Source organism: Emydura macquarii, unplaced genomic scaffold (genome assembly GCF_026122565.2).
Source record: "Emydura macquarii macquarii isolate MOO-44397 ecotype Brisbane River unplaced genomic scaffold, CSIRO-AGI_Emac_v2 contig_3345, whole genome shotgun sequence".
In the NCBI taxonomy this organism is placed as follows: Eukaryota; Metazoa; Chordata; order Testudines; family Chelidae; genus Emydura; species Emydura macquarii.
Genome location: NW_027133482.1, coordinates 6,958,970 through 6,976,482, shown reverse-complemented (window position 1 = coordinate 6,976,482; position 17,513 = coordinate 6,958,970). Strand labels below are relative to the sequence as shown.

The following is a 17,513-nucleotide window of genomic DNA, read 5'->3' as shown; positions in this document are numbered from 1 at the left end:
GGCCCCTGCCCACCTGTGGGGGCCAGGCGGAGACCGGCTGGCAAGGAGGAGGTGCAGGGGCCAGCTCTGTACAGCACCTAGCGCGGCCAAGGCCCGACCAGCCCTGCCCGGGTGGTGAGTGCAACGCGGCGGGGGGCTGAGACCCTGGTGGCGACAGAAGGGGCCTCGCTCAGAGACAACCCAGCCCCCGCCCCAGGCCTGTGTCCGCAGCCAGGGTGAGCCACCAGCCATGAGGCTGGACTGGGCCCGGCTGATGCTTCCCCGTCCCCATTTCCACCCAGCTTTGCACTCCAGGGACCCCCAGGGTGGAAACACGGCAAGAGACGCTTGTCTGAGATCTGCAGCAGCCGGCGCCAGGGGACTAGGGACAGGAACAGCTCCGTGCACTAGGGGATTCACCCACACGCCCCCGTGCACAGCAGGGCAGGGCTGGGAGCCCCTTCAACAGACAGGAAACTGAGGCACGGGGCAGTGCAGGGACTTGCCCAAGGTCCCCCAGGGGAATCAGTGGCAGAGCCAGGATGTGACCTGGGGCCTGAACCTGGCCCAGCCCTGGAGGTTTGCGAGCGGGCGCAAAGCGTCGCGTTGCCCCAGCTGGGCAGGGCTGCCCCACATGGGCACAGATGCCGCCGCGCCAGCCCTGCCTCTCGGCTCTCAGCCGTCCAGGCCAAAGGACCGTCCTGAGCATCTCTCGTGCCCTCCCCGGAGATTTCTGTGCTGCACCCCGGCCTTCACGGCCCAGCCACCCCCATCCCCAGCCCCCCGCCAGGCTCCTGATGTGTGGGTCGCCCAGCCTCCTGCTCTCCAGCCCTGCCTCCCAGCTCTCCGGGTCCCCAGGGGCCTTGGTTCTGCCAGGCCGGCTTGCTTTCTCTGAAGGGCAATCGGGGCCCCCCACCCCTGCCCCTCACTCCCGACCCACAACCCCCTCCTATCCCAGCCCTGGGCCCCGCCCCCAGCCCTGCCAGTGCCCCTCACTCCCCACCTGCAGCCTCTCGCCCCCCATCTGCGGCACGGCTGGAGCAGACCGTCGATCAGACGAAGCGGTTTGCTGTTGCAGGGCTACGGCCGGTGGGGACCCCGTGTTCCTTTGCTCCTGGAAGCGAGGGAAGGGCTTGGGGCTGGGCCCCTTGGCGTGAGCTGCAGACCTGGCATTTCACACAAACCAGCCCTTGGTCACTGGGAGCCACTGAAACCACCGGTGACGAGTACCGAGGGATTGGTTCATGCCTAAATGGAGACCCACAGCGACTGGGAACGACGAACTGATTTCACGCCAGGTTCCAAGCTCCTGCCGGCACCGCACCGCTTTCAGACCCTGCTTAGCCAGAACCAGGTAACGCCTTTCACACCCTGACAGATCCCAAAATGCTTTGCAGGCTTTGCACACACAAGAATCACTTCACCTATCACCACCAGGCAGCCACCTCTGAAACAGCCTGGGGCAGCTGTTTAAAAGCACACTGCAACGCTCTGCCCCAGCTTAGCGCAGGAAGGGGAGAAGATTCGTCCAGCCAGCAGATTGCAGACGGGCTGTTCTCTGGCTTCCCGCTGGCGTGCGCAGGGTAGGAGCAGCACACGGGCACTCCTGGGGGGACACGCAGCACTGCCAAGCCCAAGCGTTCAAAACTCCTGAGTTGACCACCAAAAAACCAGGCCATTTTATTCACTTTCCGGTTTCTGGGGCTTCAGTTCACGCCGGGGCCACACGCGGGACAGCCAGAGACTCGCTTCTCGAAACCTAGCGCTCAGGGTCTCTCCTGACCCCGCCTCCAGGAGCAAAACCCCAAACGGTGCAAGATCCGCGACAAAAGCCCGAAGGCTGCACCCGCCCCCTGCCCTCGTACCCACGGGGCTGCCCCTGACCCGGCCGAGCCAGCCCTGCCAAGCCTCCAGAATCCTCCTGGAGAGATGAACCCTGAACGAAAGACGACGTCATGTGATGAAACCTCCGGGGACGCGTCCACCCGCCTCCCGCCGCCCCACGGTGACCCCACGTGGACACTTTGCACCACTGGGACAGACTCTGCTCTCCGGTGCCCGGCATGACACACAGCAGGCTCTGGCCCCGATCCAGGCCAGCCGCACCGCACCCAGCGGGTGACGGGGTTGACGCCGTAGCAAATAAACACTTATCAGAAATAATTCCTCCTGGCAAGTGACCAACGAGCAGCCGCCCACGGGGCTGCGGGACAGGCGCTGGCTGGGACGGGGCCCGGCCGGGGGGGGGCTGTCTGGGGAGAGGGTGAAACAGCTGGAGTTACTCGGTTTGTTTCTCTGGCCCCATCTCCCACTGGGGGCTGGGCTGGCCGGGGCCGGAGCAGAGCCAAACGATGGAGCTTTGCCCCACGCGGCAGCGACTCCCCTGCCCCACACTGCCGGGGCTAGCCCCGTGTGTGCAGAACCGAGATGCCCACGCCAGCCCGGGGAACCTGTGGGGACACGCCCCCAGCCCCAGCTGAGCCCCTCTGCCGACATCAGGGAGTCCCCGGGGCCCGGCGGGTGGCTCCCGGGCCAGCGGCGTCTGCTTTCCTCCTTGTGGGACCAACATCTGCCTCGCTGGCACCAGCCGGGCCCCGCCCTTAACGCCCCTGCCCACGCAGTGAGGTCTCCTGCAGGGGGGGGCCGTGGGGACTGCCGTTGCCCAGGCTGGCAGGGAACAAAGAAGGGGTGCAAGGCTCCGGGGACATCTGCCCAGCCGCCGGTGCCAGCCGGGGCACTCAGCTGGCCCCATGCGGCGCCGGGCCCAGCCGATAAACATCACCAGCTGTGGGCCCCGGGGGACGTGCACCAGGAATTTGCTCCTGCCCGGGTCCCAGCTGGCCCAGGCCAGGCGAGCGGCTGCAGCCTCCCCCCACCCTGGCATGCACTGGCCCCTGGGCAACCCCCCAGGCAGAGGGGCCAGGATGAGGCTATTCCGGGTAGGGGCATCGGGCAGACCCACTGTCCATGGAGCCTCGATGCTGCGGTAACAGGACAGACGGACGGACAGGGTGTGAGACCCCCTCAGGGCCCTGGGTGCGAGGGAGCCCAGCTCCCTGCAGGGTGGGGCCGCGACCCCTCTCTCCATCTCTGGGGCTCTGAGCTCGTCCCTGAGAAGCCAGTGAGGGTTTCACCACGGACGTCAACGGGGCAGCCCCAGCCAGGGTCTCCCTCTGCCGTCAGACCCTGCCCTGCCCAAGGAGAAGGCGCCCGCCCCGCTCCAGGTCACCGCGTGGACACAATCAATCAGCTGCCTTAGACCGATCAGCAAATCACTGCACACGTCGTAGAAATCCAGGGGGGCTGCAGGTCGGGAGTGAGGGGCACCGGCAGGGCTGGGGGGACTCAGGGCTGGGATAGCAGGGGGCTGTGGGTCAGGAGTGAGGGGCACCGGCCAGACGGCTTGTGCGAAGCTTGCCCCACTCACGCTGGACTTGTGACAGCGAGGGGCTGGGTAACGCTGGCTAAACGTTACCTTCCCGACCGATTCCCAGCCCAGGTCTCCCCGTCCTCCCACGATTCCTGGCCCTGCCTCCACATGCACAGGGCAGGGTAGAAACCAGCTCTGGCCCTTCGCAGCGGGGCGGTGGCTGTCCTGGCCCATGTGGAGGGGAGAAGGGGGACCCCAGGAGACTGGACCAGATGCAGGAACCCCTAAATGTCCATGTTGGGGATCTCTCCCCAGGCGGCACAGCCATTCCAGTCAGAACCCCAGTGTGGGGAACTACGAGGCAAAGGGATCCATCAACCCCCTGTTTATCTGGGAGAGCCCCGTCTCCACACAGTCAGTCAGGCCCCAGCTCCCCCTGCCGCACCTCGGCTCGGCCCCTGACCAGGGTCCGGGCGCTTCCTGGCCCACCCGCAGCGCTGCCAGGGCGTAAGATAGCAGCAGACACTGCAACGATGCACGCGCCGCTATTCGTGAGCTGGCTGGCGTGTGCCCGCCCCCTGACCTCCGCCAGACAGGATCAGAACTGCTGGTTATGTGTCATGGGCCCTATACTGCTGAGGGAGATTATCCTTCAGCTCAGGAGGAGCCCAGCCCTAATCCAGCAGGTCCCAGGCAGCCTCGGCAAGCAGCGAAGTCAGAGCCGCGGAGAGCTGCACGGCCACAGGCTGTCACGAGGGCAGAGCCCCCCACCTCAGCCTGGCCGCCTGTACCTAGGTTACCCCGAGCCGAGACAGGGCGCCGCTGCGGCCTGGCAACCGTCTCCCTGCGCACCAGATGTGCATACGAAAGTTGGGTGTGAGATACTGTGTGTGATTTTAAACACCACACGCCCCCTTTCATGCCGGAAACAGCTGTTTGGGGTTTGCTCCTGGGGGTGGTGGGATGGGGGGGGCCAATCCTAGTCTTCAAAAATCATGAGATCGGCTTAAAACTCAGCAGGCTTCACAAATGCCACACGTGGGGCCTCCCCCTCTGCCGGCCTGGGGTCGCGTTTCCAAGTGTCCCACCACCAGGCGGGCCAGAAACGGACTTTGCATGTGAATCTGAGCTTGTCTCTGCACCGCTCCCTTGACTCCAGGAGCTGGGGCTTTCAGAGCAACACCACATGCCATGAGACGCACGAGCCGGCTCTCCCCCTAATTACACACACACACACACACACACACACACACACACACACACAGAGCTACACAACCTGACCTGCGCGCCGTGCACACCTCCACCCCCCAGCTCTCCCGGCCAGCCTACTCCGGCGATGCCCAGGCTCTCCTGCCCGTCCAGGTGCCACCAGACTGTGACCCTGTCATGTCTGTCTGTCCAGCCCTGTCGGTCAGTCCTAGGATCTCTCAGGAGCTCTGCACTCCAGTCCCAGGCCAAGGGCCGGGCCAGGCAGGACCCATGGGTGCCGTCCTCTCCCCCCCAACCCTGCTCCCTTCCCACTACACAGCGCTGCCCTGCAGCTGGGTGGGCTATGGAGCCAAGATAGCCACAGGCCAGGGAGGGGACAGATGCTGTGAGCACCTTCCCCACACTGTCCCTCCAGTGCCGTGCCTCGCCCCTCAACCGGGGGGCCGGGGGATACTCTCCAAGGGCCAGCTCCCGCCCCCCCCCTCCCCGCTGTGGCTCTGCTGACAAAGCAGCCTGCTGTGCTGGTGGCACTAGGAACTGGACAGAGACCCCCCAAACTCAGCTCACCCGGGGCCACCGAGCAGCAGTGCCAGGCGGTGCCAACCGGGGCGTCCCCACTGCCTTCCTGCAGCTCCCAGAGGATGCTGGGCCCCTGGAGGGGCACAACGCCCCCTGCCAGTCTCTGGGGCCCCACTGCCCTGCCTCAGGCACACGCGGGCAGCGCGTCTCCGCCTTTGCCCTCAGGCCGCTCGGCTGCTTTTTCACCCCCCGATGGACCCGCTCTTGTCCAAGGCAGCAGTTTAGGCCCAGTTCCCCACTAGGGGCGCCCCAGAAACCTGGCGGTTGCCACCGGGCTCAGACAGAGACCTAGAGGTCCCCTCTGTGTGACCCCCCCCGCCCCCACCAGGTGATGCCGGCAGAGCCGTCCCAAGGCCCTTCCTGGCCACGCTCCGGCAGTGCCGGCCCAGCCGAGGACCCCGAGCCCGTTTCTCAGCGCAAGCAGGAGTGGGTCAGAAATCAAGGGGGCCTGGCAGGGAGAGCAGCCGGGCAGAGAAACGGCCCCGCTGCCCCCTGGGTGGGTCCGGTTCCCGCCTGCAGCTCACGCTGGGGCGGAGAGGAGAACCCACGGCAGCTGGCCCTGCTCGCGTTCAAGTCAACAGCAAAACTCCCACTGATTTCAGCGGCGCCGGTTTGTCCCGGATCCCGGGCCGGATCCCCGGCCGGTGCCTCTGGGCCGACTTCCGTTGACTTGAACGGAGCCGCGCCAGCTGTGACTCTGGGCTGGCGTCGGCAGAACCAGCTCGACCCGCCTTTCGTTGCTGCTCATCCTCTGGCTCTGCCTTCCAGAGCCAGGGCTGGGCGACCCGCTTCCCACGACCGCCCCCCTCCGCCCCGGGCCGTGCAGGGAACACGCGGGTCTCCCTGGCTCTTGCCAGGCCCCTGCCGGCAGCTTCTCCACAGGCCGCCTGTCGGCCAACAATCTCCCACATGCCCAGCGCTAGCCCCGTGGGCCACGTGACAGCCTCCATCTCCCCCCATTGGCTGAGAACACGGCGACGTGCAAACGCTCCCGCGCGAATGCTCCTGGCGCACGTCTGCACGCAGCGTCAGCGTTGTCACAAGGGCTGGCTTGAGTGGGGAGGGCATTTAGTAATTGTGTGAGATCAGCATGGCAGAGTCATGATAATGCGTGTGAGGTACGTCATGCCAGGTACTGTTAGGCGGGATGTATCGTGCTGAGTAAGATGCTAAAGCTCATGTTCATGTGTTATATGTGAAATGGAAGTTATGGAGGTCTTTGATATTGTTGTATGTCAGTTTTGTCTATATTCCTGTCCAGCTGCAGACACACACCGACCTCTGGATCAATTCATGCTGCAGCTGAACCGAAGGACTTAAACCCATCCAGGTACTGGATGTACCAGGAGAACTGAACAAGCTGCAACTCCACATCTCTTCTAGAAACCTGATGTATCTGGACTTTCAATCATTTGTATGTATCGGATTTGGTTTGACCTTTTAACATTTCTCTCATGGTTTCTTTCTTTCTTTTTACAATAAACTTTTAGTGTTAGCTACTAAAGGATTGGCTGGCAGCGTGGGATTTTAGGTAAGATCCAGACTTATATTGACCTGGTGCTGTGGCTGACCCCTTGGGGTCAGAGGGAACCTTTTTAGCAAAGAGCAGAGAGTTCTAGTAACTGGTCTCTTTACTGGACCTAGTGCTGATTTAGGAGCCAGGAACTGCAATGCAGTGAAGGGGGCTGTGGGCATTTGTGTACTGGTTTCTGTGGGGATTCAGAAGCGCAGTTTGTGGCTGGTTGGGAAGTCTGACTTCAGTGTCACACACCAGTGCTGGGAGAATCTGCTCTCCATTTACAGCCTGCCCTGCCCTTGGCATTTTCAGTCGACTATGCCACTGTGACCCGTCCGTGCCTAGGGTAGCCAAACTGGAGTCCAGAGTCACATGGGCCAATCCTGATGTCTCTTCAGGTGTGCTTGGGCCCCTCCCATCTGTGAGTGTCTTGATGGGCCATTAAGCAGGCTATTGTCTTGCCGCCTCTCTGTCTGAGGTATGTCCCAGCCAGCCCAAATTGACATACAGAAATAGCAATACATCCATAACTTCCACTTCACATATACTACATGAAGACAAGTATTATTATCTTACTCAGCACGATACATCCCCCCTAACAGTACCTGACATGACGTACCTCACACGCATTATCATGATTCTGCCATGCTGATCTCACACAATACACTAAATGCTCCCCCACTCAAGCCAGCCCGCGTGACACAAGACTGGTGTAGAAAGGAGCAATCGGAGCTCCTGAATACACCTCAGGGGCCCCCCCATCCAGACAGCGTGACAAGCGTCTCCTGTGTGCATGCCTCAGGAAGGGGGAGGAGGGCGCCCACGAGGAGAGGGCTGTGGATGGGGACTCAGGAGACCTACGTTCAATTCCCTGCTCTGCCACAGATGCCTTGTGTGACCTTGGGCCTGTCGCTCCGTGCCTCAGTTTCCCCTCTGTATGATGGGGACAATAGCGCTGCCCTGCCTCCTAGGGGTGCCTGAGGATAAACCCAGGAAAGCGTGTGATACTGTGACGAGGGGCCAGCCAGCCCCTTAGCTAGAGCACCTCAGGGCTCCAACATCCACAGAGAGGGAACACAAGAGGATCGGTCGGAAATTCAGCAAACCTTCCCGGGAGAAGCCATTCTGCTATTCGCTCAGTCCCGATGTTGGACAGACGAGGAGCTGCCCAGACACCCACTGTCAAACCTCCACCAGCCAAACCCTGCTGAGAAAAATCTCACGGTCTGAGCCACAGGAGGATCCTTTCACCTCCAGTGCCCCGGGCCAGGGTGTGGCCGGACTCCACCATCATAGCAGGATGGGGGCATCCGGCCCAGCTCTCCTAACTCGGAGCTCGGCTGGGGGAGCCCTGGGTGCGGAGGTCCATGTCTTCTGGCCAGCCCCCTGGTTAGCCAGATCTTCACATGGGGACCCCTGGAACCATCCGGCTTGTCAGAGCCTTGCTGGAGTTTCTTGGTTTATAAGCTGGGCACGGGGTGGGGGAAGGTGTAGGCTTAAAAAGATCCACGTTGGAAGAAGAAAATAAACGAACGATCCCCTTGGTTGGCAGAAAGCGAGCGAGCGAGCGAGCTGACCTCTGTTCATTTGTGGCACCCTACCTGCCCGATCTCCTCGAAGGAGAACCTGCCAGCGCTCCAAGGCGGCTGGGGCCGGTCCAGGCTGAGGTTCGAGGACATTTGCGCGAGGGATGGAAAATTGTTGCCAGACATCTCTGGGAAACTGCAGCCGCCCGCAGGGGTCAGAGGGGCTGAAGCGAGGTGGGTGCAAGAGGAAAGTGCCGCAGGTCTCCAGCCCCAACAGCGCACCGGCTTCAGCCTCCTGTCCTGCCCCCGACGCCTGCACCGTCTGCGGCAAGCGTGGTCGCTCAAGGATTGGACTCGGACGCTCGCACTGCTGCGGCATGACGCCCGGTAACTGAACCGCACCGGCCCTTCCACCAGCGCCTGCCCCGGCGCGCGGCAGCCTCCCCTTTGCTTTCTGGTCCCTTGCAGAGTCCCCGCCGGAAAGGCAGCGGGCCCGTCTCTCACAGTTCAGCGGCTGAGGGGAACGGGGCCCAGCTCCATCGCTCCCTCTGTGATCTTCGCAGCAGGTAAAAGGCCTGTTTAGCCGCCGTGTTTCTCATGAATAAATAAGACGGAAAACAGGTAGGCTGCTCGTCAAAAGCCCTCGCCGCCCTCCCTCTGCCGGGCGCCGCGTTCCCAGCCGCTTGCAGGGATTCGTCTCTGGCCATTGCACTCAGATGCTCCTGGGCGGGTTTGGAAGTTTCAGGCAAAACAACAAGGCTGCTAGTTGTGGGGGGTGATTTGACTCCAACCTCGCCTCTCGTTTTCCACCGGAAATAAAGCAGCCATGACGGGAGGGGCCGGGGGAACTGGAGAAAAGGGGCCAGCCTAGCCCCGCACTCGGTGCTCTGTTCTGCCCTGCCCTGGGGTTGATGGTCATTTATACAGAGCCCCTTCCCACAGGCTGACGGGCGCTAAGGTGGGTGTGAGCCGGTAATCTCCTGCCCAGAGCACTGCAAAGGGGCCAGGCGCCCAGGGCCTCGACGTCTGAGCAGAGCCAGGACTGCAGGCTTTGCTCCTCGGACGGGGCCGTCAGCCTGGCCGCGCCTCGCTCCAGGCCTGCAAACGCACGCCCACGTGTGACACAACCGTGGGAGCAGCCCTGCTCTCCCCGTGCCCCACGACTCGTGTGAGTCAGCCTGGCAGCCCGGGCCCTTTGCCGTCAGCTCTGGGGCTGGCCTCGCATGGCCGCGTAGCCCGAAACCGGCGTCGGGAATAATCCAGCCCGGGCCCTTTTCAAAATCCAGCCCCAACCACTGGGTGCGACCACGTGCTAGTCGATGACCACGGGCGCGCGTCCTGCAGCTCCCAGCCACGTCCCAGCTGCTCCCGCCGCAGTCTTGCCGCCCCTCTCCCCCGGCTAACCCAGCAGAGACTGAAGTTAAACCAGGAGCTGAACCGCACACATGGGGACTTTACTAGGGAAGAGGCGTCTGGACGCGCACATCCACACACTGCACGGGGATGGCCCCAGACGATCACCCTGTGTTTTACAGCCGGAGCTTATTCTGCCCCACCCTGCTTGGTGCTGATCTGGTTCCTTGCAGGCGCTTCCCTGCTGCTCTGCCCTGTCTAATGTGAAGCGCTGCAATCCCCCGGCAGAAGCGCCCGTGTCTCCCAGCTCCCGGGAGCTGGCATCCAGGCACGCAACCTTTCCTGCCGGCCTTGAATCCCATGCCATCCCCCCAGCCTCGGCAGCTCGAGCAGAGAGGGAAGGAGGGAAAACAAACAAACAAACAAACTCCAAGCGACTGGGCCGCTGTCACGCGGCTAATCGCTGCCTCCCTGTTCTCAGCATCACCAGGCCCGGTGCTCTGAGTGCTGAGCCTGCCTGCCATTAATTATTAAAGGAAATCAGAGCATTTCCTAGCAGACGAGACCAGCGAATGTCTGTTACAGGAAAGCACCAGCCTCCATTCACGGATCCTCCAGGATGCAATTACGCTGCCGAGCGTCTTCCTTCATTAATTCCAGAGCGGGGAGGGTGGGGGGAGGGGACAGATCCCCAGCTAGCGTAAGCCAGCAGCAACTGATGGAGCCACTGATTTACACCAGCTGGGACCCGGCCCTTCGGATCTTCACAGGCCACCCGGACGCGACACTGGTTTTATTTACCGAGCGCCCACTGGAGAGCAGGGATGCTGCATTCGCCAGGGGTGGATGGGAGCTGACAGGTCGTCGTAGCTGGCGACTCGCGTGATTTCACTCCTGCCAACTGGTCCCCGAGCAGAGCCGAGCCGAGCCGCCCCAGGAGCATGTAACAAAGAGCCTGACAGTCAGACAGAGAAAATCCCAGACGCAAGCCCCAACTGCTGCTGATTTCAGAGTGCGAACGTGGGCGTGCGGTCCATGTCCACACGCGGGTCCGCCTGCGTGCCACGCCTGTCACACGCATGTCATGTGCGCTGGCTGGACCTGTTCATGAAAGACATTGTGAGACGTGCCGGTGCAAATGGGCAAAGCCGGCCAACTTCAGGAACCTCCCGCGGCATCTCCACCATCAGCCACGGCTCCCACAGCGGCCACCCAGCTGGGCCTGGGCTGGAAACCCCTGGCTCTTGTGTGGTGGGGCTAGAAACGGTGGGGCTGGGATATTCGCTGCCGAGCCAGAGATGCACACGCTGCCAGGCTGTCATTCGGGTTTCCGGCCTGACTCTTTCCTCGGCTGGTCCAGGTCTAACCCCCCCGGAAATGGGGCGCTGGGATTCTCTTCTCTCAGGGGAGCCCGGCTTTCACCATGCACAGCACCTTGCGTGCACACACGGCCTCCTGGGGTGCCCGGCGCCGTTTCACTGTCGTGGCTCCACGAAGGGGGATCGGACAAAGCGAGCATGGGAGGGGAACTCCGGCGACACCAGGGCAGGGCATGTTCTCCAGCACTCACTCAGTGGACTGGCTGCGGGAAGCGTGTGACCCCTCTCCAAGGGCCGATCCGGGGTCCCACTCGAGCGGAAGGGAACTCGAGGCATGCCAGGAAGGCAGGGGCAGGCCTCTGGCGTGTGGTTCCGAGGCAGAGCAGAACGGAGGCAGTTGGGGGGGGGGTGAGAGCCACCCCCCAGCTCTCCGACGATTTGCTCAGCAGAGCTGCCCCCTGCTGCCTGTGCACGCGCGGGGCCAGGTCCTCGGCGGGCGTAAATCAGCAGCGGGTCTGGCGCCATCAGTTTGAACATGGGAGTCATGCTGCTCTTTTCCGTCGCAACAGATTCTGGTTTCTCGTCCTCCCCTCCACGGCCCCGTGCTGCTCTGCTACCGGCTGGTCTCACAGCACGCTCCCGGCCAGGGGTGCCAGCCTCTGCTTGTCCACTTCGCCCCCGCCCCACAGTGCCCCTGTGACACAGAACGTCCCCTCTGCCGTTCTCTGCAACACCCCCGGCCGTGGTCCCCCCGGCCCCCCCGACCCTGCACGAGAACCCCACCCAGCTAGAGAACGCGCCATGGAGGACAATCCAGCCTGCCGGATCCTGACCCACGCTGATGTACACTAGCAGAGGGCTTGGCCCAGCGCATTCATCTCCCCCCCGCAACCCTTCCTGTGCGGCTTATTGTCTTTGCCTGTGATCCCCTCGGTGTGTTTGGAAATGCCTGGCCGGCTGGCAATGCTGCTGTCCTCCAAGTACTAAATAAGGGTTCAGTGGCCCCTCTTGCCAAAACCTGGGCTGGAAACCCGGCTCCGGGGAACTGTGATTTTGCCTGGTAAAAATTCTCTGAAGTCAGGGAGAGGGACTCGCCCAGCACTGGGAGTTAAGGGGGGAAAACAAACTTGGGGAAGGATGCTGAAAGATTTAAAGGGGGGAAAAACCTCCCAGGCAGGTGCAATGAGCCAGAAGCGCCAATGGTTCCTGTGTTTGATCTGTTCCCGCAGCTGAGGTTGACAAAGGGGAGATATGGGCCAGAACGCCCACCCGGGATTAGGATGAGGAAGCACAGTTAAGGACGGCCTCACACCTGCAGGAAGGGGCTCGGTGCCTTTCTAACAACGGCAGTTCGAAGAACTCCCGCGTGTTTCTGCACCCGTCGTCCCAGCCCCCCAAACACGGCCAGCCACCAGTATTAGCCACGGGCACTAATTTGCACACCAGAGTTAATCCGTGGAACAAAAGCCAACACACATTCTGCACTGCAGGAAATCTGTCTAAGTGCAAACCTTCTCCCCCCGCTGACCTCAGAAGTCAACCCAGCCCCTTGCGGAGCAGCGGGAGGATTCGGTTACAAGGGAGGGCTGGAAATCTTTTATTAAGAGTAATTTTTGTTGGGCGAGGTAATATGGGGGGGAGGTTGGAATTCATCAGGTTCCCTGTGAACAGCTGTCTGGTTGTGCCTGTTATTGCAACCAGCGGGAGGCGGGGGGGAGATCTACTACTCCCCCCTTCCATCCTACACCATTCTGCCCTGCTTCACGCATTCATTTTTAAATCCGAGTTTTCCAGAACTAGGTCCCTGCCCTCCCTCCCCGGGGACTGATGGGGAGGATTAATTGCTCCGTCTCTGCAAAGTGCTAAAAGGGTCAGAACCCACCCTCGGACACGGACATACGCACACGCACCTCCCTGCTGATCCGGCCTGGCCCCCCGGGCATGCGAACCCAAGAGCAGCCCTTGGCTAAACCTGGCTATGATGTCTGAGGTTCCGCCGGCCACCCAGGGTGCCTGGCGTGAATGATGCTGCTGGGGATAGGCCCTACCAAGGCCAGGAGTGGAATAAGGGGACGCCGATCATCACGGGGATTAGCCCTGAGGAAAGGCAGGGCAGGTCTCTAAGTACAGAAACCTAGCACAGGTCAGCTCCTCCTGTGGGCTACCATCTCCCACACAGCCATAGAGTGACCTGATTTTATAAGGACAGTCCCTATATTCAGGCCTTTTCCTTACATAGGCGCCTATCACCTCCCATCCCAGCCTGATTTTTCACACTTGCTATCCAGTCACCTTCCACGGCCGGCCTGACTGGGTTCATCCCTGGGTCAGGCACCATTTGGGGGGATGTGTCAGAGAGGGGGCAGCGTTCCTGCTAATCTACCCGGCTCTGCCTGGCGTCATCTGGCCCAGAAAAGGTGCCTCGATGTAACCTTTGGGGACGCAGCGCAATAGATGGAGCCGAGAGAACGGATTCGGTTCAGCTGCTAGCTAGACCGATCGCGTCGGCAGATATGACTTTCGGATGGTTCCGATCATCGGGCTTTCAAAGAAGCCTGTCTAATTTTTCCACCTAAACACCAGACCCAAATGCAGGGAGCAGATCCAGTCCCGCTCAGCCTGTTCGCTTCTGATGTTTAAAACTAGACTCGACTCGGAATTAGGAAAGAGAGAAAATGGAACAACCTTATTCTTCCCACTCGGGGACAGACCAGACAGGACCTAGGTCTGTACCGTCTCCTCGGCATTTCTACCCTGGAGAGTTCAGTTTGGTTTGACAGTTTGAGGTGAGTTTCCAAGTCCAGAATAGCAAGAGCGAGGGGAATGATACATTACACCCCAGGAGCTGCTGTGCAGCACGCCACAGGGAAGGAGGGCTGCAGCGAGATCAGGGCTGAGACCAAGGTTTGGTCAAGTTCACTGCCTCCCCTTTCACACAGAAGGTCAGGAAAATACCCAGCGAGGGAATTCTGCCTACAGCCAAATACTCTGGCACCTTTCCTCTCCTGTGACAATCCAGCCCCACAGTGAGTTGGAAAGACAACGAAGACGCTAAATGTTATACACACACACACACACACTTTGCATATTATCTACCGCACATTATTTTCATCATCTCAATTTCCCCTCTGTGTAACTGCACTGACACAAATGTTCAAGGAGCGCAGAAATCAAAGCATTGAGAACAGTCAAGATCAATAAAAAAAAACCAATTTAAATCAAAAGAAGCAAAAATCTATGTGCTCCAAGCCCAGAGACAGGATTGGCACATTCCTATTTACCAACACAGAGAAACAATCGAACCGGGATGAAAGTCAGGTCCACTGTAGACGGATGTAACCGTCCACACAACAAAGAGAGGTGTGTGTTTGCGCATTACAGACCAGAAAAGTAATGCCGGCCACCCTTCTACATTAAAATCTGTGCGCCGGGTATGGAACTTTAATACAGTCACAGATTCAAAAGAAACCCAACCAAACGGAAAGCCCCCCCCACACACACACACCAGTGCTGAGAACTTTCCCTGACCATGAGAGTCATGGATATGAAGTTTCAAAACTGGATGCTAGGCAAAGGAGGAGGAAAAAAGAACACATTTGCCTGCCTCTTGGAGATCCCCGCTGTCTGCGCACGGCAGTTCTGCCATTTCAGCCAGAAGTGTTAATTTCAAAACACTTTCCAACTGCCTCGGGAAAGGAAACACAACCTCGGTTTTTTAATAACGTTAACTGATCTCCCTTGTCACTTCCAATCTAAACTGGGCTTGATTCTGCTGGGAGATACATCTGAAAGCATTTATATTTCTGCAAGTTCTGAGGGTTTACCCGGCTTTGAGAACAGCCCCCAAAAAGTGCATTTTTCTCCTTGGTGTCAGACTGGTTTTAAATGGTTTATCATCACCAGGCAGAAGGCGCTTAGACAAACCGATGGCCATTTTCAACCTCCCAAACTTGAGGGGGGAGGGAAAAGAGAAAGATAAAATGTACTAACAGCCAAAAGAATTGGGCTCTGAAATGCCTCCCAGTTCATTCTGCTTCCAGGCAGCCCCGGGATTTACTTCTCTGGAGGTGCCCTGGACGACCAGCTCACAGAATAAAGAAGCCAGGCAGAATAAAACGAACAATTCCCTTACACAGACACACTCCCCCCTGCGCCAAAAGCCAGGGGGCAGGTCTGGCGAGCACCATGGGGCAGGTTTGGAGAGGTCGCACCATGGGGCAGGTTTGGCGAGGTCTGGCGAGCACCATGGGGCAGGTTTGGAGAGGTCGCACCATGGGGCAGGCAGGTTTGGAGAGGTCCGGCAAGCACCGTGCCGCCCAGCACTCTGGGCTATCCCAGCAGGACGGACCTGCGGAGGTCGAGACCCGGGCGGGTGAGGGCGCAGGGAGCCGTGCAGCGACAGACCGAGCGCGTCGGGGCCGGGCAGGCTGGTCCCTTACCTCTGGGCTGCGGTGCTGGCATCCAGGATCCCCGCGCTTTGCATCCAGGAGCGGACGGAGGTCAGCCCGGTGGGCAAGGGCTCCTCTTTCATGGCCAGCCCTCCTCGGGGGAAACCCTCCTGGATGGAGAACATCAACACAGCCTTTTACAGGGGAAGGGGCGGGCGGGGAATCCGCGGGCACCACCGCACCCCAGACCCGCTCCGGGCGGCGGGGGGACGGGACGGGACGGGGGACTCCAGGCTCCGCTGAAGCGGTGGACGGAAAAAGTTTGTTTCCCCCCAAACTTATGGCAAGCGCCGCCGGAACAAAAACAAGCACCCGGGGGACGAGTCCCCCCCGCGGCCGGGCAGAGGGAGCCCAGCGCCCAGCCGGCTCCGCCCGTCAGGTGCCGGGGGCGACTGTCCCGGCCGCCGGGCAGGGCAGCGGCATCTGGGCGGGTTTGCTGCCGAGCCGAGGGAAGGGGCGGGCGGCTCCGCTGGTGCGGGGAGGTCCAGGGAAGTTGGAGTAGCGGGAGCCAAGTGCAGAGCCGCGGCGGGGGAGGAGGAGGAGGAGGGATGGGGGGGAGGCAAGGAAAGAAAGGAGAAACCCCGGCGGGGGAAGGGGAGGGACGGGGCGGCGGGGGGCGCGGAGCGGGGCCGGGGGCCGGTTACCATCCGGGGGGGGGCAGGCGGCTCGGCGCCCGGCGGGACCAGCTGCAGCCGCGGCGCCCGCGGGCCCGGGTGACCGGGCCGCCCGCCTCCCCTCCGCCGCCCGCCGCCGCCGCCGCGGCTCCTCCGCCCCTCGCCGGGCACCAGCACCAGCAGCAGCAGCAGCCGCCCCGCCGCCGCCGGCCCGGCTCCCGGGGCGCCGCCGCCGCCGCTCCGCGCCCCCCCCGGGCGGCCCCGTCCCCTGCCGGCCTGGCCGAGCCGGGCCCGGGCCATGCCCGCGCCGCCGCCTCCTCCCCGGGGAGGGCGGGCGGGCGGCGGGGCCGGAGCCGGAGCCGGGCAGGCTGACATCATGGCGGGGAGGAGCCGCGGCGGGGGGCGAGGGGCAGCGCCGGGGCGGGGGGGGGGGCTGCGGCCCCCCCCCCCCCCCGGAGTGCGCCATCGCCTCCTCCCGGGGACCCCCCCCTCCAACGCTGCCCCCTCCCCACTCCACCCGCTGGAAGGTCCCCCCAAATCTACCCCGCCGGAGGGATTCCCCCCACCGCTGCCCCCCACATCCAGAGCTCAATACTGCCCCCCCCCGCGGACAGGGACCCCCCCCAAGCACCACTGGCTAGGGACCGCCCCAGTATGGCTCCTCTAAGCCCACCCCAGGCAAAGGGTCCCCCATAATCCATTTTATGCCAAGGGACCCCCCTACAGCTCCCCAGCACCCACCCAGCTGGAGACCCCCCCCCATTCTCCACCTAGGCGCCCCCTCCTAGGGCTCCCTGCCATGGATCCAGGCGAGGCACCCGACCCTCCTCCAGCACTGTACCCTAAAGGCGTCTGGCGAAAGGGGCTCCTCTGGACCGGGCCCCCACATCCTCGGTGTCGCAGGCCGACACCTCTCCCGCGGCTGGGACATCGGCACCAGCCCAGCTAAGCCAGCTTCGCCCACTGCACCACAGCCAGCAATCACCCTCCAGAGAGACCTCCCCGCCTGCCTCCCAGCCTCCAGCCCAGCTCTGACAACCAGTCGGTCCCTGGAGAGAAGCTAGACACCGGGACCACACCTGAAAGAAGAAGGAGAAGGATAAACAGCAACACGCTGGCTCTGGGGAGGTGTCCAGTGGGTGGACGGGAATGCAGTGGCTGCTGGGGCTGCTGTCATTTAACAGCCCTGGGATTGTTCGCGGGGGACGCTGAAGTCGGAAGAGCTGCAAGGACGGGGAAATAACGAAGGGGGCCAGGAGACACGGGTAAAAAATAAAGCAGGAGTCCCCTTGGAAACACGCAGCCAACACATCTGGGGGGGAATAACCTGAACCCTACCTGGGTGCAAAGCAGGAGGGTGGATGAGGAACGGCTGAGGCAGCAGGGGTAGGAGCAGACAGCCAGTTACGCCTTGGGGACGTCTACACTAGAAATGCGACAGCCACGCCGCGCCGGGAGGGGCTCTTCCAGGGCCGTCGCGAATCTTCCTCCGAGGCAGCTAGGTCGATGGAAGAATTCTCCCGTCCACAGAGCAACGCCCACCCCGCCTGACTTCTCTCCGTCACCCAGAGCGTCACGTTCTTCCCAGCCCGGAGCAAGG

The 17,513-nt window shown here is 61.8% G+C and overlaps 1 protein-coding gene across 5 annotated transcripts in view; it reads right to left on the bottom strand.

Moving 5' to 3' along the window:
* EBF4 (EBF family member 4) overlaps positions 1–16,197 on the bottom strand; it is a 64,303-nt gene extending 48,106 nt beyond the window's left edge. For 3 of the 5 annotated variants that reach the window (XM_067533485.1, XM_067533487.1, XM_067533486.1), the window contains exon 1: positions 15,291–15,424. In XM_067533485.1, the coding sequence (XP_067389586.1) occupies positions 15,291–15,424 (134 nt within the window). Of the gene's footprint in view, positions 1–15,290; positions 15,425–15,943 lie in introns of those variants that run through there. The other 2 variants (XM_067533490.1, XM_067533488.1) reach the window with 2 other exon arrangements.
* Positions 16,198–17,513: the final 1,316 nt, after the last annotated feature.